The sequence below is a fragment of the Lates calcarifer genome, linkage group LG11, assembly GCF_001640805.2.
Source record: "Lates calcarifer isolate ASB-BC8 linkage group LG11, TLL_Latcal_v3, whole genome shotgun sequence".
In the NCBI taxonomy this organism is placed as follows: Eukaryota; Metazoa; Chordata; class Actinopteri; family Centropomidae; genus Lates; species Lates calcarifer.
In genome coordinates, this window is record NC_066843.1 from 17,236,332 (window position 1) to 17,261,168 (window position 24,837).

A 24,837-nucleotide genomic window follows, 5' to 3' on the forward strand; every position below is an offset into this window, starting at 1 on the left:
TCTGCTGCTCAAGAGTCACTGAAATACAGAGAACTGAATGGCATTACACTTTGACATTTTACATTGTAGAAAGTGAGTTATGTGGCCTGTCAAGAGGAGGTAACTTTTCCAGCATCTTCAGCCAGCACTCCTCGATCATAGATTACTTGTCACATCTTCTGTCTTAAAGCCTTGCATTCTTAATTACTGGTTGTTTGTTAAGTTGGTAGTGTTAGGCATTAATCTCTTTGACATGTGTGAAATTGCCCAGAAAAAGAACATCAGCTAAATGCCAAAAATATAAATTTGATGTAAATAGACAGACAAGGCCTATAGCAGGACAGATTGCTATTTTTGGTTGAGTAACAAGAAAATCTCTTAATTAAGGTGTTTGTGTGGAGTCTCAGTGAGGGAGTATTTCAACATGATTGTGTGAACAAAGTCAGTAGAATGGTGCCTACATGCCAAGAGGAGTGAGCCTGACCACAGCCAAGTCACTGCTGCTTTACACAATAGTAAAGCTCCCTGTCTGTGTATGACTGTCTCACTCTGCTTGTTCCTTCTCTTACACAATGTTGCACCCTGCCCTGTGATTTCTAAACTCCTACAACAAAAACAGCCTGAGTGTACTGCACATTTACAGGATTTACAGAGGCAATTTCGAAGACTATAGATGTCAGTGTTTTTTTCGAATGAGGCAGAGGAAACAAAAGGGGCCGATGTGAGTGGTTTTGTGTTGAAACTCTCACCTCACCCCAGGCGGTTGACTAATTGGAAAAGTTGACCATCGCCCACCTCCCTGCTTCCAGTGTCACCAAGCTGGTTTTGACGATAAGCTACTGCACAGGCATGTCAGTGGAGGAGTGCGACACACACGCATACACACACACACACACACATGTACTCATGCTCATGGGCATACCTACATACATTGTCACATCGTTATCAATTTCAAAAAGCTGTGACACATGGCTCCAGCTTCTGGGGACAAACAAACACACGTACATACATTCTGCATACTCGGCGACCTCCAAGGGAGTGGCACATTGCCACGGGCACTGGAGAAAAAACACACACACACACACACAGACCTTTCTTCCCACTGTCCTCTCTGTTTCTCAGGAGTGGGATAATCATCAGTTTTATTTTCCAGGAATGATCACTTCCCCAGTGTGTGTCCATGTTATAGCCCTCTGCTCCACAGTAACTTGTTATCTGAAGGCAACCTCAGCCTCATTTCATCAGTAAGAAGCTGAAGGACATCTCTTTTTTTGTCATTCACTCATATTCAAGGCATTGTTCAACTGTGGATGTACAAGCAGCATGGCAACACTGATTTTGCCATGCTGCCCATAATCCTAGGTTTAATTAAGGATTATTTATGACCCACAGTTTTTGGTAAGTATTAATAAGCATGTTTCATACACCCGTCAGATGTTCCACAGGGTTCAATAGTTGACCCTCTTGGTTTTTTTTTTTTTTTCATTATTGCACTCAAATTATACAACAATACACTGTAATGTTGATAACTCCACAGACTACATACATCTGTACATTTTGTTAGCACAGTTTAAATTGTATATTCTACTTTTTGTTTAATCTTTCCTTCATCCTAAATTTAATTTAATCCTATTTTCAATTTTATTCCTTTTCATTTATTAGTTTAGATATTGTAAAACTTTTTTATACATACACTTTAATGTAAAGGACTTTTACTGTAAATGATTTTATGTATAAAAAGTGCTAAATAAAGTGTATGTTATTATTATTATTATTATTATTTTATTATTAACAACAATAAGGGGAAATTTAGAAAGAAATGTGTATGAAAACATTGGTATCATAGATGTGAAGATAAGAAGAAGGAGAGGAAGAAGAAGAAGAAGAAGAAATAATATGTTACAGGACAAACAGTCTTGAAGGAGATAGACAGACTGGGGTAAACTTTGGGTGAAAGGGCAATCAAAATCAAATTAAGACATCAAAGAATATGCTAAACATGTAGCTAAGAGAATTTCTCTCTAAGCATTTGCATGTGCCCTGCTGGCTGCCTGCCTTTGGTTTGAATCAGACTGGAGCAGTTTCAGGAGTCTGTTATGAACCAGACATGGTGGATACTGTATATTGTACAGTAGATGTAAGCCACTGTACTTGTGAGGCTGCAGCACAGCTTCCAGTGGGGGTGAATATTGTGTGTGTTAGTTGTGGTGCCCTAGCCACCGTTTACATTCAATAAAAAAAGAATTCCTCATATTTAGTCGAGCCGACCCGTTTCCATGGTTACTGGCCAGGGGTTTTCATTCTTGATTCACTTCCTCACCCTGGGCGCTCTTTTTGTAGACCTCACTCCTTTTTTTCCCCTTGCTGATGTTTCTACATTTAACTCTAGTTTCTCTTCACGTGATTTCTTCTCTTCTTTGGGAACATTTCTGCTCCTCCTGTTTCCTGCTCAGTGCCACCCCTGCATTTACGCCGCCCCCACAAAGCCTTGCTCTCTCAATGAAATCCAGACATGCACACTACTCGCACTCCGATTCTAAAGAAAACAACTCCTGGCTGTAGCTAGGCAACTCCAAATATGAGTCATCCCACTGCCGCGCCCATCATCAACTGATCACCCCCCACCACCACCACCACCACCCACCCCCACACACACACATACACACAGCTTCAAAACCTCTTTATGAAGTGTAGTTGTTCAAATCATTCAAACTGTGCCACTGAGATGGTTCCAACTGTGCAGATGTGTGGTTCGTCTGATTCTTCCACACTCTTCTAATCTAGAGGTAGTGGTAGAAAAACAGCCCTTATACATCAGCCACTGTGAGAGAATTAACAGTCTGGCCTCAGTTGATAACATCATGACCACAATGTGATGACTGATCACAGCTTGGCAGAGTCGCTTATTGTCAGATGGTGGAGTTGGCAGCAAACTAACTGTCTTGTTTCTTGGCTGGATATGTATAGTAGTTCATAGATAATATCACTAAAACAGCATTTTTTCATTAAATATGGAGTCATCTACTCATACTTGATACATTTATGTTTTATGATCAGGCTAGAAGACAGTCAATTGGGAAGAACAGTGGCAAGTATATAAAAGAGTATGGAGTAAAAAAACCAACAACAATGAAATGCAAATGAATGTAAATGATATACAGGAGTTAGGTGGTAAATGAATCTTGTGACTTACTGTATGACTTATTTCTATCAGTCAGATGATAGGTTAAGAGAAAACACAGAAAATACTTAGATTACTTAGAAAGAGGGCAAAGGTTAAATGTCTTGATTGGCAGAACGGCATTTAATCTGTTAGAAAGGCAGAGTCACATGTTCATTTGAGTGAATATACTGTATGTATACAGATCTCTTTTTAAAAGAGGAATTTGCCTACTCAGTAGTACAAAACAAATTGACAACATATTATTAAAAATAATTGGATGTGTTCTGAAAAATCTGCTCCTTTTGTTTCAATGCTTTGAAATTATACTTTGAAATAGTGCTGTAAAAGATGGATAGATAGATAAGGAAGTAACAAATAAGTACATGAATTCATCAATGTTCATGTGAATTTATGATTTAGTGTAATGCAGTGTCTCCCTCTAGCGGACAGAAATGTACTTTGTGATAAAGATTTTTAATAGTTGGTATTTAGAATAGATTTGTTTATTGTACTAAAACAACAATACAAAGTATATGAATAATATTAAGTTTTAAAAACAAAAATGAAGACAATTACCTAGAAACATGGTTTTGAAGTGAAGGATGTTTCAGAAGGGTCTACTGATGGCATATCACTTCTGTTTGAGGTCTTTGAGAGTCAAGACGTAAAATACAATGGATTTTAACATGCTCTATATTTGGGTGTGGCGCTGATAGTAGCCTACTGTTTACACAGTACTGTCCCTCCCAAATCCTAAATATATATACTTACCTGTTTGACTTTCGTATATATCTAAAAAAAAAAAAAAAAAAACTGTTGTCTTTGTACATGAACGCATTTTATTACCGTCAACATATAGGTAACCCTAGTTTGTGGAAAAGTGGGTGTCAGGGTTTACCACTTCAGTACCTCTCTACGTATTGGGTTCTAGTAAGGCCAGCCAGAACAACAAAAAAAAAAAAGTTAGAACATCTGCAACAATAATAACCTACCACCTACTGAGCACGTGCCATCTTGACTAATTAGTGGCAGGTGTGTAGTTAGGAAGTCTACAAAAACACTGCTGCTGTTCGCTCTGTCCCAGTGTTTTGGTGCATATAGAGAAACTCGTTTTGGCAATGCATTTGAAACAAAACGGATACTGCTTCGGTGTCCTTCTCACTTACACCATCACAATCATAACTTTACCTTCAGTGAGCTGGTGTGAGCCCTTTTATTCCTCCCAACCGAATTCTCATTTGGCTCCTCGTCATGTCACGGACAGCGTTTTAACAACGAAAGGTCTCGCCTACCCTTTCAGCCGGGAGGACAGCAAACAGCAACACCTCGACTCAAAGCAGGGACAGCTAGAGTCGAGAAATCTCCCAGTCTTTGACCACCTCGAAAACGGGGACGGAACACAGGCTAAAACCTTTGGAGGGAGGCCTGAGCAGAGACTCAGACCCAGAATGGCGTCTTCTTCTAATGACGAGAGTTTGAAAAACCGCCACAAACTGAAGCAAACCGAGGGGGAGTGGATGTATTCTTCACGGAAGTCTTCAAATGAAGACTGTAGCAAAGGAAAAATGAAGCATGTAATTCACGGAAAGTTTTACATTGTTGGTCAACTTGAACCAAACACCCCAAAGGTGGACTACCAGTCAGATTCTGCTGTTTCAGGTAAACTACTCTCAGAGGCCCAGATCTGCCCAGATCTGTTAGTGTATAGTAGCATATTTAGCAGTAAATTAGCACAAGTACCATAATATTATACAAATATAATTTTCATTTTATCTTGTGAATGCAAGTCACTCACTTTTTCTGACTGCAATTTTGATTTCAGATTCACAGTGAATCCTCCCCTGAAAGACCAAACTACTGCCCTATGTTCCACAAAAACACAAACACTAACATGTTATATACTTTCTGTATTGTCTGCTGGAACTCTGAGGTGGTTTATTTTTGTTCACCAGTCCAGGCTGAGGGAGGCCAGGCGAGGATCAGAGGCCAGCAGGTCAGCGGCTCAGAGGAGAGCTGGCAGAGGCTCCAGCCTGTGGTGGAGTGTGGAGATGATGCCATGACCCTCATTGTCAGGAGGAGACGAGCTACACAACTACTGCTGGATCGGGGTGAGGCCACAGCTTCACCATTTCCAAGTATTCCAGATTTGTGTCTGACATTGGTATCTTAGCTTAAATGTAAATTTAGGGGATATGCTGTACAGTATAGTTGGAGCTGATGTGTTTAGACCTCAATTTATCACTTTTTTCTTCAGAACAGTGAAATTAAAGTTTTGTTTTGGTTTCCATTTGTGTCTCAGTGAATGAGTCATCTGTGCCCTTGTCTCAGCTGCCGCCACAATGTGGTTACTCTGTTCGAACCACATGGAGAGACCTCAATCTGATGGCTCAATATGATGCCTGCCATGTCACACAAGAGGTACGAGATCCATTCAGATTCCAACGCACACATTAATGTACCAGAGCGGTCTTTTACCATATAGCTAGTACTGCCTGAGTATTTGACCACCTGATCCCTAACAGAGTCTGGTGATTTGATTAGTGTAAAATCTGGTAAAATGGCTTAATTAGTTTGATATTTGCTTTTACATTTCTTAATCAAGAACTCTAGTTCTCCAGCACCAAACACAATCTTTTTCCCAACAGAGTTTAGGTGAATCATACATTTCAACTGTAGTGACTCAGTGCACTCTTATGTCATCTTGACAAGATAGCTAGGGACTTTCAGAGATGGTTGACTCATGTTTTAATTCTTATTTCATGAGAAAAGCTTGTCCTGTAATCACAGACATGTCCGCTCTAATGGATGTCAAATGTTTTCAGCTGAAGGCAGTAAAAGTGTTTTAAAATGCTGTTAAAACATGTGTTGAGGTTGACAGCTATGTGTTGCCTCTGCTGTGGAGGGGGACGCCAGTCAAGATGTCCTGCCCAGTCTCTCAGATACAGCCTCATGCCACTGGTCCATCCTCCTTGTGCTGCTCCCCGTATGGTATGACTATCACAGTGCAGGGACTGTCTGCCACAGAGGAGCTGAGGATAAATGGTAAACTCAGTTCACTCTAATGACCTTTTAACCTCTCTTTCCTAACTTAAATAAATATAACATCTTTTTTTTTCTCAAGTGAGAGGAGAGTGGGCCCCTCTGGTGGTGTTAACTGAGCAGTGTGGCTACACCATGGAGAGACAAGATGCAGAGATTGTTATCACTGCTGCATACCTCATGTGTGGCATCACAGTAAAGGTGAGGTGAATTTCATAAAGACAACTATAGGTGTGACATTTTCAATAGAATCTAAATATCTTAAAGAATCAAAACTATCATCTGTTGGCTATTAATGATAGTTATAAATGAAATAAATTAATTCCCCAATCATCACTGAAATGAAAAATAATAATGAAAAATTCAATGTGATTAAAAAAAAAACTAATATTTTACAAAAATGATAAAGCAACCAATTTTATAATTTCAATAGTAAATGCATTCAAAAACTTACAGAAAATATGAAATTTATTATAGAGTATATTAAATGACACCCACATTATTTTCTTGTCCTGAACAGTATTGAACATGTTTATTTTCTAAAAAGATCTCTAAGAAAATTTCTTATCCTTTTTCAGGATGGACGATACACACTCTCTCTTCAAATAGGAGAAAAAACATTCACACTGTCCTGTCCTATCTCTCCCCCTGAAGAACTCCCACTAACCCATCAGCTTCTTGTCAATAGCCCTCTAAGCAGGGGACTAACAGAGCATATAGCAGAAACCATAGAGCCTTTTCCATGGGCCCCACCTTACTACCTGGCCCCACCTAACTATCCCCATCCTACATATCATCGCAAGTATCCTAGACCTGATGTTCATGATGCACATAACCCTCCTACTCCCCCATCCACAACTCCTGACCCTACATTTGGTCCGCAGCCTCTCCAACCTGTTGATTCCCAGCCAGACCATCTGGAATACTACTCCCACCAGATTCCTGTCAGGGAGTCCTATAAACAATTCCGTGTGCACAGTTCTCTACCAGCTACAGATGAAATGGATGATTCAAGCCAGGTGTATCCAGATGTACAAGAAGAAGAAGAAACTCCTGTCTTAAGTTTCTCTGAGAAGCACAGCACCACGCCCTCCGCAGCTACACGCTTTCCAGTTCAGGTTGAAGCGCCCTCTCTCCACCCTCCCAGCCATGCCTTCAATCCATACTACCACTACTACCACCACCCCAAAATCCCTCTTCCTGGCCTACCTCAAGACCCTGATCCAGGTCCTGAGGTTGCTGAAGAACCGTCTTCACCTAGTTCTCATAACAGTGAATTTCTAATGTTTCCCCCCAGTGTCCAGCAGTCGGAGGTTAACTCAGACCAGTTCCCTCAGCCTGTGCCTGAAGCTGCATCTGATCCTTATATCCTTCCAAGAAGTCCTAAATTTGTTCATGAAGCCCCTGCACCTCATCCACAGCCTTATCCATACCACTACTTATATTACATTCCACATTTTGCTAGGGGTGAGGCTAAAAGGTTGGCTCCTCCACATGGTGATGTGGCTGCAAACACAAATTTGTCTTCTGTTTACCCACTTTCCCGCTCATCAGCACTTCCAGTCCATGACAAATACATTGTGAATCCCCACATAGATCAGCCAAATGCAGATGAAAGGATTAGCACTGAAAAATACAGCCCAGACTGGATCAAAAATCCACTTTTGTATGAGAATTCTGATGATGATGTAAAACCAGACCTGGATGACACAAAGAGACACTCCACATCTGTGATTCCTGCAGTCCAACCTCTCCCACACAGTTTCCATCCTGAACCAAAGCCTGTTGCAGCTCCTTCTCCTGAACAACCCTCTTTCCCCACTCCATCCAAGCATAACCCCCCTCCTTACCCATACTACTACCACTACTATCAGATGTATTATGGACCTGAGAGTTTACAGAGCGCTGACAACCATGTAACTCCAACTTCATTCAAAACATCTTCCTTCCCAGTGCAGCATCCGTCCTATCGCAAATATCAACCAACACCTTCGCCCACAGAATCAACCTATGATGTTCAAAATGGCCGCCTACATCCTTCCTACTACTATTACCACCTTTTCTACCAGCCTGAGGTGTCCAAAGACAACCAGGAACTACATCCTGCAGGCAGCATGGATTCTGAAAAAGCATCATCAAAATCAGAATCTGAGCCTCCTTCTGAGTCTGACCTCAGCATGAAGGATTTACTGGTTCATGCTGCTGAGGCAGGATATCTCAGCATCCCTCAGCCAGAGCACAGTCCCCTCCATAGCTTCTATTCCCATTATATGACACGGCAACATCCATATGATCCTTCGAGGCATCCTGGTGGAGAAGAAGCAGAGGAGAGGTGGGATAATGAAATGAGAGGTAAAGTCTTTACTTCAGGCTTGTTCTCTTTGCAAAAACAGGTATGTAGAGTGTAGGTGTCTTGACCTTAGATCACCACAAGGGGGCAGAAAACTGCTGAGTCCTGACAGGTAAAAGGTCTGGCATCTGGCTCCGGCTGTAGCCAGGCACTTGTATGGCATATATTCTGACTCACCATCCAATTCATCCATTGTCTCTTATGCAGCTGAATACAACCATTCAAGTATAACTAGCTCTTGTCTATTTGTTTATTCTGTGTACTCAGATCGCCTCAAGGCCAACTTGTACACACCCTCTGCCTCGCCCTATGGCCTCGGCCCTGTGTCAGATTCTGACTGTAGTTGACTTTTTTGGCTTCCGTTCATAACCTTGCAAAGGGCGAGTCTCTCTGAAACTAATCTTGTCAATGCTTGTCTCACATAAATGAATTCACAATAAGTAAAATCACAAAAACTGAATGACTGATGTGTGGGCATTCACATAGGAAGCCCACGCCCAAGCCACAGAATTGAAGAAATTAAATATTGTTGTGATCTTTGTTTACACTTGAATATTGACAATTGATTTTAAACATTGTTTTTGTTGTACTGTGGTCAAGATCAAAACGGCACAGATCAGGAATGATTGTGTGTGTGTTTTTGTGTGTGTGTGAGTGCTCCAACAGACTGCACAATTGGAGAGCATTTTATCTTTGCAATGCCTGACTCTGTGGTGGAGCCCACAGTAGCCCCTCCTGCTCATTCCTCTGAGGATTGTAATATATCCTGCTCACTGCAGAAGCTGACCTCTGACCCTGACATCTACATTGTGCCCCTGGATGGCTGTGGAGTAAACAAACATGTAAGACACAAATAGAGTGATGCTGCCTACAAAGTTTTGGCTTTGACTGATCTCATTCCTCTTCACTTGCAGCTAACTGGAGAGACATGGAAAATAGTTTTGCTTCATAAAATGATGTAAACAGATTTTCTAACCCCATATCCTTGTTAGGTGTTTGGTCAGACAGTAGTCCATCTGTTGGAAGTCCAAGGTATCCATTCTTTTCAACAAGACCACAGCTCTGTGCATGAGAGCTCTCCCGTCAGGTATGTTGTTTTTCTGTTTGCAGGATTTTTTTTTTTTGTTGTTGTTGATTATTTAAATATGTTCCATTGAGAGTATAATGTGTTGTTGCTTTATTTCAGATGGGTGTGGGAAATTTGGTTATGAAGGTAACATTTGCATTGCAATCAGCACCTTGTAGTGCTGAAGTTGAAGTCATCCTTCTCTTTGCTTGGTACCAGTGGCAGGTCTTTGATCCACCCTCAGTTGTTTAAAGTGGATCAAAGTGGATTTTATTTATTTAAACTATGCTGATCATTTGTGAGTGGCTTTTACTGACATTTCTGTGTGGTGCAAATTATTTCCACTGCTGCATACTGTTTATTCCACTGTTTTAGATCAAATTTGTTCTTTTTTTTTTGCCCTAGAATCTATTATACATAAACAATTTTTCAGAAATCACATCTTCACTATCTCAAAGTGTCAACTACCTATACAGAGGTTACTTAAATTATACTACAGTGCTTCATGCTTGGGAGATGAAAGTGCAGTGATTTTACATAAATATTATAAATGCATTCTCCGCATCCACTGTGGTTTGATTAGTCTCTGTGGTCCACTATCTTATGTGAGTCTGTTATCTGTGTTGATCCACAGGTTGATGGTGGAACGTAGTTCCTCCCCAGGTTCCCCAGGTGAAGTGCGGTTCCATGTGATGGATCACCCTCCTCCACCTCCCATTCAGTCTACAACCAGCCACCGTCACAGTGCAACTGAGAATTGCAAAAGGTGAGCAGTTTTCTTTTTGGTAATCTCATTAAACTCCAACCGTTGAAAGTTAATGTTACAATATCATTTTTTCGCTGTAGATGAGTCCTTCACCAGCTACCACCCTGAGGCTCCCCTGCCTCTCAGTCTCATACGAGGCAGACCTCTTTATTTGGAAGTGAGCCTGCTGGACCCACCAGAGCCAAACCTGGTGCTGCTGGTTCACTCCTGCCTGGCTTACACTCAAGCTCCATACAACAGCTGGATGCCTATTTACAATGGGTATGTTTATACAGAGATAATAGAACATCAATGCAATTAACACCATTAGTCATGTTTAATTGTATTGTAACCTGCCTTGACAGATTAAGTCTTTGGACTTAACAGGATCACGACTGATGACAACTTGCAGTAGTACTTTCAAAGGATAGTGTTAAATGTCTCCGTGGTTCTTGACTGTGGTTGTTAAGTCATTCTGTGTCGATTTCTGTTGCTTTATTGTCACAAAGCATCAAAGTCAAGAGTTTAAGAGCAACCAACTATTTTATTCTTTTCAGCTGATTAAACATGTAGAGACTTCTGCCTACAGAGGACAGTAAGACTATACACTGTTGACTTAGTGTGTTATTGTACTACACCAAGCTTATGACTATCTTATGGCAGAGGCTCATCTTTATCCACACAGCAGTCATATTATGTGACTGTGATTCTGTCATGCAGCTATAGAAGTAAACAGGGACATGTCAGTATATTGTAATATATTCTCCTTCATATGCCAATATAATTTGTATTTTCATTCAATTTAGATTAAATCTGAGCAGCAATCTGCTAGGTATGAAAAGGCTGACCATGTAATAACAGACCTTATCCCCAGATCACACTACACAGCATCAGAGCAGTAATGGTCTGATTTGATAGATGCTAGGTGTCAGATCAGGGGTGTGAATAATAATGAGTGTTAAGGACAACAGTTTGGTTCACTTCATGCAGCATCTCATTATGAAAGATGGATGTTACCAATAACAACACAAGTGATCTTCACACATTTATGTATGGTGAAGAGAAAATGGCTCCTCTCGTGATAAATTGTGCATGTCATAAAAAACTGCAAGCCATGATTGGCTGGAGCAACACTATCACTTCATCAGTGATCACAGTGACAATTTCAAAACACAAATGTGGTGTAGTTTGATTCTAGTGTAAGGATGGTGAGGACTGTTTATAAGTTAGTCAGCCCATCACTTTATTGTAGAGCAAGACTGTTAACGTGTGTTTTTATACTCCTTTTGATTTTGAATATTTCATGTCCTTTTCTCTACTGCCACCCTCAGGACAAACTTAATATCTATAAAACTGAACACTTTTCCTGGCAGTCGTAAATCCCAAGCATCAAATGATTTTTTGGATGATATTTCTTCCTTAATAAATTTCCAGTTGTAACTGTCTTTTCACTGCTGTGTGTTGTTTAGCTGCCCCAGCCTCAGTGATTCACAGCTGCTTCCTACTGCAAGCTCTGCTCCCCACCACATCCGGAGGATCTTAATCTCCAGCTTCCTGTCCCTGCCTTCAGAAAGTTCCTCTTACATGGCTAAAGGAGGATACTCACTCCTGGAGGATCCAGAGGTACCTCCCACTTAAACTCACACAAGTAAACATCTACTGTCTTTGAAGTGACTGCTAATGTGCTGCTTTTAAGGTTAGGCCTCTTAGAGATGAATAAACCCTCAAACACAATGAAGGCCATCTACAATGGTGGCTAAGTGTAGACTAGGATTACTGTAATTATGTAATAAAACCATTTAAGCATTTTCCCTATTTTATGTTTTTTGCTCCCTTCAGATCTACTTTTTGTGCTTGACAGAAGTGTGCTCTGCTGCAGATGGTGACTGTACTGTCGGCTGCATCAACAGTGAGTTCAACACAGTAGAAACTTACAGGAGGAACTGGGAAGTAGTTCAGTACTTCATTAGGAGGCTAAAGGGGTTCTTATGTATTCATTAGACATATAATCATTGTAATTTGAAGGACCTGTGGGTTCCAGATTTGAGGTCTAACTCAGTGGAAAGAACCACAACCAACAATTCATCTGTGATTCACTGTGCATTTCTGCACAAATGGATTATTTTCAAAGCAGTAAATATATTGTGGCTACAGAATTTTCCTTCACATCATCCATTTAAGTCATTATATTTCACTTTACATTCCAAGAGCTTTGATAACACGGCACAGCTAAAAGCACAACCACACTTTTTACACAAATAATGCAACATAAGAATGAAATGGGTGAAATCATGAGCACCTATGGTTACAATATGATTTGGCCTCTCATAGATGTCAGTCTTGACAACTCGTACATCATTACATTAACTTACTCTTTTCCTCATAGGTCCCAATAATGACGTGTGAGCAATGGAATAAAGACACCTTTACCAAACTACACTTTTGTCATTTTATGGAAACAAGTACACATTTATTGAAGAGGAAAAAATACTCCATGGAATATTTATTTCTAAAACCCTTAACTTAAAAACAATACAGTGCAATGCAGTAGTTAGTACTGTAGTATACAGAGAGTGGCATTTGGCGGTTTTCTCTCCAAACAGGGACACTTAATGTACTGTTATTTGGTCACTGAACAAGAACCTGACAGAATGAAAAGTTAGCAATATGTATTTGAATGGCACAGTTCTTTCCTCTGTATCAATTCACCATTTACAAGAAGGTCACACTTGACACTTCACAGCTCTAAAGCATGACATTTAAAATGTTTATACAGCCCCAAATAGAACCTCTTGGCTGAGGAAAGCCTGTAGAACATTTGTTACACTCCAGAAGGTTCTTATCGTTTTTTTTTTAATGGCCAGTCCTGTGGCCCAACACTCATCATTAAAAGGAAATCAAGTGAAATCAAGGAATGCAATCTTTATAACATTATGGAAAACTATGGGAAGGAAAATGATCAATGCAACACTGCACCTCCTATAGAAAGGTAATAAACAAAAAAAGATCCCTTTTGCTTTTGTACATACATTTTTAACACAAATGGTGATATTTGTCATGGCTCAGTGAGTATTTAACTCTACATAGAGCAACAGACATAAAAAGCACAAAACCTTAGCAAAAGCATTCAAGCTGCTGTCATGTTACAAAACACAGCATATGAGGATAACTGCAAAAATGTGTATCAGGCATGTGGACATATAAACAAGTCTCCTGTCCTCCTCCCAACTGAATTTGTCATTCCATGGATATGCTGTTTTCATCCTCTGATTATTTATCATATGTCCACCTGTGATCTGGAGGTCTGTCAGGCTAGTACACACATGCTGTCAAGGTGTCACAGTTTCTAGTTGGATGGATAATATTGAATTATAAGCAACATCCATTTCACCATGATTATTTTTTTTTAAATGGTTGGTTGCTCTGAACAGAGGCATTTGTTTTACAGCTTCAAAATAGGTCAGATTATTAGCTCAATGTCATCTTTTAAGATAATAAAAGAAAATGCAATTTAACACTATTCTTTTTCAAGAACTGGTGTGATCAGTAGTTGACGAACAGAGAAAAATCTGCAAACACTGACTCAATGGGTGTTCAGCTTGAATTCCAGCAATGGTCTTTGTTGATGAGGCAGAGTAGGGTGAGGGTTGAAAACAGAATCCTCCTCTTTAGTACACGGTTGAGTAGTACGTAGTGATCTCCTGATTGACTTTCTTGATCTGCTTCAGGAGAATGATGGAGCAGACCAGGGCAACAATCTGTCATGTAGACACAGAAGGAGGAAGGGAAGTAAAAAGCAAGGATGGGACAAAGAGCTGTGCAGTGGAGAAAAAAAAAACCAACTTCCTCCTTACCACCTCCGATGATTAAACCAGCCACAGAATGAGTTAGAGAGAGAGAGAGAAGTTGCACCCAGCCCTGGGTGCTGCTACCAGTCTACTCGCAGTCACATAAAGCTTGTGTGAAATTGAAGGCAAAATGTGCAGTGAGGAATAAGTAGACACCTAAAGGAAAAATCCAGTCCTTGTAATGTATTCTTTAGCTGCTAGAGGAAAAAAGAAAAGAAGAGACAACTTGTTGGGGAAGATGAATCTGTTCATCTTTTGCCAAAAAAAAACCCCAAAAATCTACAAACCGCTTCTTACACTGGTGGGATGGCAGTTGGGGGGTGGGTGGGGGCACTGTTAAAAGGTTATATATATATATATATATATATATATATATATATATATATATATATATATATACTCATATGTGAAGCCCTTGGTCTTTGATTTAAAAGGTGTCTTTTGTCAAATTTGCTAACTGTGCTTGGAAGATCTTGGCATATCATTAGCATGTGGCCAATTATCTATTGGAATAGGCAAAAAATACACCACCAACATAGATGTTACTATAACTGTGTCTTAGGTATTTTAGGGTGGATTTTTCCTTTAAAGGAGAAAAAAACCTTTCCTATGCCAAAGCATTGTGGAGGGGGAAAAAATCGAGACAGCATGACAGTGGAAGTGAAAACTGGCCTGAGCACTAGGCCTGAGACACAGAGATGTTGGCCTCAGAGAGAGGGGTGAAGATGACTGGGTCCTGGCCAGGGTAGGCATAGGAGGTGGAGACAAGTGCAGGCTGAGATGGCTGAGGGTTAACCAGGGTGGGGGTGGACTGAGTCAGGATGATGTATTGAGGCGTTGAGGCAGACAGACGAATCTTTCTACTAAGAGTACTGCTGCAGATAAGAGCTATGATCTTTGGGAGCCAATGATTGGGAGAATGAAGGAGAAAAAAAAATGAGGCAGGGGGAGAAGTATCGATTGAGAGACAGAAGGAGTAGTTAGAACATGGTCATTCGATCAACAAGAGCAAAAGACAAAATAAAGCTTGTCGATACTGTAGGCAAGTAACTGAATGGAGCAGTTTTTTCCTCTCCTGAGGCAGCCTTGGCCCCACATCAATTTCGCACTGTAATTTGATGCTAATTAAACACTGAAGAGTTTTATATTACATACTTTGTTCTGTGCAGTGCAGAGTGTAGTGCAATATAATTAAGGCTCATTGTTTCCAGTTTTTATCTACTTCATGAAACATTAGTGTAGGACAGTCAGTAGCAGCTCTGTGTATTAAATGCTAACGTCAGCATGCAAACACGCTCTCAATGACAATGCTAACATGCTGATGTGTAGCAGATACAATGTTCATTTTAGTTTAGCAACAATTATGAGAGATTGCTATGAAATTCTGCACAGCTATTCGTGTTTTTCAGAGGATGAATTTTAAGCTCTTAACCTTAGCTGTACCCTGTGTTCAGTGCAAATTAGTAAATGTTGTTGCAAAGAGGCTCAAGTAGGATAGTGAACCTGGTAAATATTATACCAGCTATAAGTTGCATTGTAGTATTGTCAGTGTGAGCCACTGTGAGCCTGTTAGCATGCTGATGTTAGCATTTAGCTCAAATCACAGCTGTGCTTAAAGCTTCACAGAGCTGCTAATAGCTTGTAGTGTTGTTAATCAGATTTAGACTCCGGATTTGAAGTTTTTTCTTCCCTATTCAAACTATTTTCTAAAGTTAAAAAACAATCAATAGTTTATTGGGTTTCTAAAAATAAAAATGTAGAATGAGCCAGTAGTATAAAATTTTTGAGTGTAGTTTATGATATCGTGCCCTCCATTTTATGTTTGTAGAGAATAACACATTGTCTCAGCTTTTGTCCCTGCAGGCCACTGTAACCTATTTGACTGAAAGTTAATCAAAGCAAAAGGATCTGTATCTGTTCCTTGACTGGCTGCTGATTTGGTGCCTCTAAATCACCAGAATCTACAGTACATCTCTGCATTTTTTTCTGCATTTGCATTTTTAAATTTACTCTCTGATTCCAAATAATAAATGGCAATGAATATGGGAAGTATTGTGACTTTAACTTCATTCTGTGTCAGCAAAAAAGCGTGCAGCATGCAACATATTTGCCTACCAAAAGAGCTCCAGTTCCAAAGAAGATTCCCATCACCAGTGATGCTTTATTGTCAAAGACAGTTGTGATGACCGTAGGACAGTTCTGTAAAAACACCAAGAAAGGAGAAACTGTGAGCACACACTACTGCAGTTAACCCAGAGTCCACAGAACATAGAAGGTCTAGCTAATTCTAAAATGAAATACAACCATACAATATGCTACACATACTATTACAAACTTCATTAAAACAGCTCAGTTTCTTCTACTGACTTACAGGCATGACGATGTGCTCAATAAGTCCATCTGGCTTGGGACAAGTCGACTGTACCACTTCTATTATCTTGGCCCCCGTCACTCCACAACAGTGAAGCTACAGAGCAGGTAGAGGAGGAAGGAGATGGAGAGAGATCGAGAACTCTCCAATTAGCCTCAAAATTAAATTACTGAGAAACAAAACCTCATATTTGAAATTTCACATTATATCATCAATACATGAAGTCCCAAGTGTTCACAATGAAGTAAATGAGTAATTATGAAATAGTCTTTTGAATAAATGTGTAAAATCACATCTCATCTTACAGCCAATCACATGCCCCTTGCCTCTTAGGCTAACAAGCCCAATAATTGCTACCAGAACTAAATTTAGCTAATTAAGCCAGCTAAATGTGTTAGCAGTTGCTAAACTTGTTAGCTTGAGAGAGGCAATATTATTAGTTTTATTTCACAAATTGGTGGTTCATTTAGATATTTCACAGAATTTATTAATATGACTATTTATTTAATAATAAATAGATTTACTTATTTAATATTGAATGCTTTGGCCTTCCATATAGAATAAACAAAAGCAGAAAAGAGAAATTAAGTGCATGTTTGAAAAGTCTTTGGTACAAACACATTAAGACTACAGCTGAACTGTACAACTTGGAACTTACTTACATATACACATACTTAGTCAGAAATAGTTTGTGCTTACCATTTCGTGGACAAATTTGAGTGTGACACCAATGGCTGCATCTCCTCCACTTGTCACATACAGAGTGTAAATGCTAGCATAGAACTCTGCCATGCTAGCTCCAACCTAATTAGAGAAAAATATTATAGTTAGAAATATTAGGTATTTACATATTTTTATTTGACTGTTTTCTATCCCATTTTGCTGCCCCTCCTCTCCCTCTCCATTTCCCTCTCACCTCATATCTCTTGGAATAAGCAAGCACTCCAAAGACAACTTCAGCTCCTGCCAGTATGGCCAGAAGAGCAGAGAACTGAAAGGAGAGGGAGAAGTCAATAAACTTTAATTACAACGTCATCGGGTATTAATCTTATAAGCACACAGTAGAAAAGGAAACCAGTATGGACGTGTATCAAAACAAAGATATGCAAATAAACTTGTTTTTGTTTTCACCAGTGGGAAGAGCACTTTCACTTATAAAATACAGAATACTCCACAACATGTTTTAAAAATCTGTTTTTTCACCTCTCCTTTTAAAGCATCCATAAAGACTGGTTGGTTGGCAACTGCAAAAACATGTTGAGGTAAAATGTAATCTATGCACTTCATTGCCACTAAAAACTACTGTTGACTGACTACAATAACTAATAATTCAGAGATTTTCTGACATGTTCAGGTTGATACGCTTCATAAAACATGTATAGGAGAGGAGAGAATAGTGTTGCTGTTTGCTGCTGTGCAAATGTCTTTGCTGCATTACTTGTTGCAGTTTGGAGCTTTCAGTTGTGTCATTGCCTGTTTGTTCCCACAGCACACAGGCCTTCTCAGTCCTCTGCCTTTGTGTTATGTAACAGTTAAGGAATTTCTCCTCTGAACTTTCCCTCACAGGACACTGAGACAAGACTATAAAATAAAACTCAAAAATACCATTAAACGAGAACTCAGAGGGAAAAGAATAAAAGCGTTATTTGAAATGTTTTTAGAGGTGATCGCAGGTGTTTTTACAAGTTGTGCACGTTTGATATTTTCAACATATTTTGAATACCCCTCATTGATCGTTTATTACACCCACATTGTTTGGGATATGACTTTGCACACCAGATTTGATCTTTGTGCTTGAAAGAGCATAAATCTTTTCATCTGCAGAAAGCATGATGAATGAAAACATGAGAGTGCTGGGTGCCAAATAAAGACATAGGTCAAAAGTGCAGAATCCCACAGATTCAGATATTTCATCAGAGGCAGAGCAATGAGGAACAAAAAAGATCTCCTTACATTCTCCATTCCTCCCTCACATCCATTATTCTCCCACCAGTGGTGTTGGGGAGAGTCCCTCAACATGAAACTCAGACAGTTTTGATACTCAGTGGTTATAAATCTGGAGAAAATATGTGACTGCAAGTCTCAGGAAGTGAAGTTACAGTGATTATACAGAAGAATGAATAAGTGGTACCATGGAACAACAGGCACTGTTCGTTGATTTCATGTAAGAAATACAACTTCTCCATATTGGTTTAACACTTTCTCGTTAAAAACTGTACGATACATGCTGAACCTTAGGGAGTGACTCATTTACAGTTATGTCAGTGTTAATTTAAGCTGATCTCAGCACAACCTACATGAAAGAACTACAAGATAGGCTGTAAAGAAACTTTCTATCAAACATGTGTCCAGTTGTGCAGCTGCTCTTATCTACCAAATAACTCTGGACATTTGGCCTTGAATGAAAAACAGGTCTCTGTCTACAAAAGAAAGCAGTACACAAGCCTTCTTAAAGAGCCCCAAATCAATTATTTCTGGTTTGCTTGCTGATCATTTAGCTTTTGATCATTTAATTGATTATTTCAGAGTAGCATCATATGATCTGGTCATCTGTTGTTGATTTGTTTGACACACACAACTTGAATATAGTTATGTAGATCTCTTTAGGATGATGTGGGGGTTGGCTGTGGAAATCTCTTTGGAAAAGGCTCATAAACTCCTATGTCAAGCAGGAACAGGTAGCCTAGCAGCTTTTTGGTTTTCTTGGTTCTTGATTTGAAAAGATAAGAATAAACATACTGGAACATATTCACGTGGTTTGTTGTGCTCTGTCTGCTGTCAGTCAGGTTTCCTGTCTTTTGAGCTGCTCTGAAACATCACACGACTGCTTAATTAAACCGTATCACCTCGACCAACAACTTGTAATCAGTGCTAGATGCTGTGTCTTGGCCTCACACAGGTGTACTAATAAAACTTTCTATCGGACATCAATCAGTCTCTTCATGAGGAGCAAGGCAAACATAGCAGCATTTTATTTTATTAAATAGTGATGCCTCGTCTGGATGCTACTATGAGGAAGTTTTATTTTTGTCTCTTGTCGAGAGCAACTTTTAGTACGACTTTGCAAGCACTTTGATAATGCTGGCAGACGTAACAACTTTGTTGTCTTTACGGAAGTTCTGTGATTACCAAAACAAAAGAGAGCACTGGTACACTGTATTTCCTAATAATGTAAAACTTTTTCTAAAATAATATAATAATATCTAGTTCGTCACAGTTTGTCCTTCATTTTGTGTTCTCACAAATCACCCTTCAGCTTGGCTCATATAAGTCAACACATATTCAAAACAGCTGCCTCACAGGATATTTCGTGCAAGTTCATTTTGCACTTGTGCACTGATCAGCCACAACATCAAAACTGGTAACTTGTTTTATTGTTGAGGCTAATCCGTGGATGTGCGTAGTGTGAGGCAGGCTTCTGTGACGCATAACAGGAAAAAGAAATCTGGCTGTCAGCCAGTTATTGTGTGAAGACAACAAAACATTTTACCACTTGCAGAGCGCATCTTTTCTCATTGCAGGCACCGTAGTCTCCAAACACCACCACGATCAGCATTACTGAACCCAGCGCTATCAGAACCGTCACACCTGATACAGGACAGAGACACATCCGTCATTGAATATGTACAAGAAGCTCTTTTTTGAGTAATGGCACAATTTTTTTATAAAATACAACTCACCCACAACAAATGCGCTTGAGTTGAGAGCCTCTACTTCAAAGATGCCTCTGGTGTTGTTGCTGAACCTTAGCCACAGACCTAGACCCAATAGGGCAAAGCCAACCACCTGCCAAACAAGAAGTAAAACCACAGTATGAGCGTGTAGTAGTTACATGGTTTCACATCGTCAAATATTTAAATCCATCCATCCAAATGACATCTGTAATCTAAAGAAAGTGGTAAGGCCAGGTGTCTCATTTTCCACAGAAGTAGAAAATGAATCTTCCAGGACTGAAATACCAGGTGGCATGTTGTTTCCGTTGCCAACTGCCACAGAAAAAATATCTTTAAGAGAACAAACTGCGGAATGAGACCAACTGTGGGACAGCTAGGTAAACAAAAAGAACTATTTCAGTCATTCTAGACAATAAAAATACACTAACACATAGTGAAACAGTTGAAAAGACAGCACATGAAAAGCACAGAAACAACAAAACAGGCCATAAAAAGGTATTATGAAGTGTAATCTCTCTTTTTATTTTCTATTTTATTGTCGCTGCATTAAAAAAAAAAAAAAAAACACTGATACCCTTTATTTTACACAACACACAATACAATTAATTTAACAAGAAAGCTTACCGCAAAGATGATGTTGAAAAGGACGAGGATGTATTTGCACACGAGGCCACATCCGTCTAGTGCCATGATGACCAGCGGTTTGTTGTACTATGTGCACTTGTGAAGTCTGTAAGTAAGGTGTATAAACGAATTACCTCATCACTTCTGCAGGCCTGCTTCGTGACAGACTGTTCGTATATTTAAAATGCACACATATACACATACTAAAACCTCTAAGTTTGAAGGGTTATACGGTATTTAGCTGTAAATTCTGTATCAAGCAGTTACGTTAAAACGTTTAACAGTGCTTTATCTTTTAATGATATTACAGCCGCGAGTGATGTGGCAGCTATGCTGAACAGAACATTTGCTGCAAATGAAATAATTACCTGAATTTGTGAACGGCTGGCGTTTCTTCTTCTGTTCGCGGATAGTTCAAGGGGCCACCGGCAAGCAACAATCCCAAATTCCTAATGTTGCTGCGTATCCGTTTTACAGCCCCAATAGTGCGTCATGCCCCGCCCGCTGATCCCGCTCCGTCTTGTCATTGGCTTAGAGGGGTGACTGTCACGAGGTGACACCTATGAGCAGAAGAGGGGATGTGGGGGGCGGCCCACAGAGAAAGAGAATGTAGGCGTAGAAGGGAAACTTAAAGAAACGAAAGCTACGGAAAATAATGGCCTTAGTTCGTTACGGTGTGAGTGATAGCACTATTCCAAGAAGTTTCTGTTTGTTTGTTTTTTCGAAGGGATCACATTTGACACAATCATAACAGTATTTCATGAACAAATACAGGACCTAACAGTGCTGTGGCCCACTGTAATTATTTACCATTATTCTACTAATTTTCCTAGATGTTTACCATACAGGAAATATTTCAAAATAACACAGTACGGTTTAGTTTTTCATTCTAGTCATTACGAAACTTAAAATCGAGCTGAGACATGATTAAAGGAAACTAAATACAGCCATCTATCTCCCTCCCCTTTTTCCATCTTTTTCATGCACCCATACACGCGCGTACACACACACACACACACACACAAACACGCGCATCATAAATTCAGTTCTGCTGGGTGAATAACGCCCATGCAATGTTGGGCAATGCCCATGCAATGTAAGAACTCCTGGCTTTGTTGGTTTACATGTTCTTCCTGTCGACACTTTCAGTAATAATTCACCTCATATAACTCTCATGATTTGGTTTAACTCCTGAAATCTGAAAATTGATATGTAGCAGCTCACTTGTACTACCTCTGTGTTAACTATTTTCTATACCATGTCTGAAAAAAAGAATATTTTTGCAAGATAGATAGATAGATGACGCTACATCAAATGTAATTCACAAAAAACATAGCAAATGCATTGCATTTAAGTAAATATATTGTGTATTGCAAAATGCACATGAAATTGAAGAAGGAAAGAAATGAAATGATAAGAACATTGTATGGGAGCTCTTGGTCATCTGTAACATGTTTTACATTTTTCATTTGAAACAAAAACTGATAACTTGTTAGACCTATCCTCTGCATGTATCATTTATCGATTAATTTATTACTATGTATTATTAAATCTGTATTTGGTGAAATGAACTTCTGCAATAAGCACGGCTCGGCTTGTACTCACAAGTTTATTAATGTGGTGTTAATTGATGTGTTGAACTCAGTGTGAACACATAAACAAGTTTGGCCAACCCCACAGTTACAGTGATAAAATACCAAGTGAAACCAGTGACACACTTTTTTTTTTTAAAGTATATGTGGTAAATGCAGTGATATCTGCATCTGCACAGACACACTTTCTTTTATCTGGCCACAGCTCAGACACACTGTTCAAGATGAGGAACATGAGCCAAGTCATCTTCCCCATGGTGTCCTTAATGTCCTTCATTCACCAAACGAAAAACTGTACAATAACATGACAGTTTTACATAAACGGGCATGGCAGGCAATTCATCTTTAATGAAGGATAAATGGATTTGATGTTTAGAAATGTGCAAATGTGCCTGGGCTGAATTCTGGGTTATGATGTGCATTGTGGCCCAGTGCTGACTCGTCACACCTCTGTATAGTACATACAGTGGGGTCCAGTCTCTGGCTTGCATGGGAATGTAACTGAACTAAGGCAACAACTACTGATTAACATCAACACTGATAAATCTGTGACCATTATTATCTCAATTTATTGTTTTATCTATGAAATATCAGAAAATAGTGAAAAAGTTTACTTGATATTGAGTGTTTGATAAAAAAAAAATCAGAAAATCTTCAAAAAAAATCTTCACTGTAGAGATCAAACAATGTTTGACTTGTTTCCTTAAAACATAACTTGATTTCTGTTGATCTAATAGCTTCCACTCTAAACTATCCACTGGAGGCTGCGTGACACTTGACTGACTTTCACTCAGATTGTTTGTGAAAGAGGAGGTGTTACACTGTCCTGTGTGACAAATGAACCTACCTGTACAAGTGGCCACAAATTCACACCGACTAGCTCACAAAACTGTGCAGTACATGTGCTCAAAGTAAGGTGAAAATTAACAACACTGTGAGACATATACTACCAGTATACTATTAAAATGTGCAGTGTGAGAACAGGAACAATGGGAAAATTAAAAGTGTAGAGAGACACAGCGCCACTATGTTCCCACAGATACCGTGGTGTGTTTTTCATTACCAATTTCTTTTCATGACCTGTGAGGTCTGTGGCTGTATTAAGAGAGTAATGGCTTCTTCTCTCACAGTCTGTGTCAGTGAAACGGGCGGCTGTGCGGAGTGATGTGACCTCACTGCCGTCCATCATTGCAGGTTCAGTGGGTGGCAGAGGGACAGGTAGCAGCAGAGAGATGGAGGTTGATAGAGTGAGTCACAGAGAAGGGGAGAAAAAACGCACACACACACACACACACACACACAGACACACAGTCAGCCGCATTTACACACTGGCAGCTGCCCTAAAGTGACAGCAATCATCTGTTCTGAGGCAGGTGAAGTGAGGAATCATTGCAGATTTTATCACATTGGTGTGTGTCTGTGTGTGTGTGTGTGTGAGAGAGAGAGAGAGAGAAAGTGAGAAAGAGCAAAGACACAGTATTTCTCTTTTTGATGTATCCCTCATCTCTCAGTTATTGCTGCTTTGCCACCATAAACCTTTCTACACAACAGCAGCCATATTTGATTAGTGTTATTGTCGTATGAATTATATGACAACAGTTTCACAAGAGTGTACTGATTTTGTTCTCCTGCCAAGATGGAAATGTTTCTCCTCAGATGCTCTGTCATTTAAGACCCACTAGAGGGCGCAAAAACATTAAAAAAACACGAGTGCACTGTAAATCATTCCTTCAAAATAATCCAACTCAAGAGACTGCAAGTACTGGCTTGCTCCTCTTTTGATTTATTTGTATTTATACTTTACCTCCGTCCTTGGTACTTTTGGTCATTATCAGCTTTTACTTAGCCATGCCTTTAAAAAAAATAGATACAAACCCATACAAACACAAGCCATGAATATAATTGAATTTATAGAGCAAATATGTTTAGAGATTTCTTTAAGAAGGCAAATACATTACGTAATTTCCATAATTAGAAATCCATTGTCTTTTAGTGAATGTCAAGACTCTCTGGAGACATATTGTGTTGTGACACTGTGTTGACGACACTGGCTTCAGCTGACTCACTATAATAAATACATCTATAAATCTGCTTATGAATGAAAAATATATTATAAATACACATTTTTTCTAAAGTCCTGCAGTAAAGTGGCCTTTTTTTAATATACTTAATATTTGCCTTTTAGATTTCTTGACTCTGGACATTTCCCTATATATTTAATTATTCTTTCATTGTATCTTATTTTTCTAAAATGTATATTTATATTATGTACTTGCAAATACTTTGGCGTGTTATGAGCGGCAATCAAGAGACATCTTCATTGTTAATTCTGCTCAACTGAAATAAGTGAGGATAGAGGAGGCGGGGAGCTGTGAGGTGGTGGTGG

General features: G+C 39.4%; 2 protein-coding genes across 5 annotated transcripts; one reads left to right on the forward strand and one right to left on the reverse strand.

The window, feature by feature from the left end:
- Positions 1-1,631: 1,631 nt before the first annotated feature.
- On the forward strand, positions 1,632-13,023 carry LOC108877618 (uncharacterized). Of its 3 annotated transcripts, none has more exons than XM_018667710.2 (13): positions 1,642-4,801; positions 5,095-5,250; positions 5,442-5,560; positions 6,013-6,184; positions 6,264-6,382; positions 6,760-8,533; positions 9,198-9,373; positions 9,524-9,618; positions 10,232-10,363; positions 10,444-10,624; positions 11,812-11,965; positions 12,182-12,251; positions 12,729-13,023. In XM_018667710.2, exons 1-10 carry the CDS (start codon positions 4,261-4,263, stop codon positions 10,445-10,447), a joined length of 3,288 nt encoding a protein of 1,095 aa, XP_018523226.1. In that variant the 5' UTR covers positions 1,642-4,260; the 3' UTR covers positions 10,448-10,624; positions 11,812-11,965; positions 12,182-12,251; positions 12,729-13,023. The 3 variants fall into 3 exon arrangements, with proteins under 3 accessions (XP_018523228.1, XP_018523226.1, XP_018523227.1); XM_018667711.2 differs by having other exon boundaries at positions 12,204-12,251; XM_018667712.2 differs by lacking the exons at positions 10,232-10,363; positions 10,444-10,624; positions 11,812-11,965; positions 12,182-12,251; positions 12,729-13,023 and having other exon boundaries at positions 1,632-4,801; positions 9,311-9,373; positions 9,524-9,617.
- On the reverse strand, positions 12,783-21,382 carry zgc:65811 (uncharacterized protein LOC393524 homolog). Of its 2 annotated transcripts, none has more exons than XM_018667715.2 (9): positions 21,228-21,381; positions 20,860-20,965; positions 20,242-20,347; positions 20,052-20,149; positions 17,478-17,552; positions 17,261-17,365; positions 16,562-16,657; positions 16,306-16,389; positions 12,783-14,100 (listed from the first exon to the last, which is right to left on the reverse strand). In XM_018667715.2, the coding sequence occupies exons 2-9, from the start codon at positions 20,923-20,925 to the stop codon at positions 14,011-14,013; spliced, it is 720 nt and encodes a 239-aa protein (XP_018523231.1). In that variant the 5' UTR covers positions 20,926-20,965; positions 21,228-21,381; the 3' UTR covers positions 12,783-14,010. The 2 variants fall into 2 exon arrangements, with proteins under 2 accessions (XP_018523231.1, XP_018523230.1); XM_018667714.2 differs by having other exon boundaries at positions 13,955-15,085; positions 21,228-21,382.
- Positions 21,383-24,837: the final 3,455 nt, after the last annotated feature.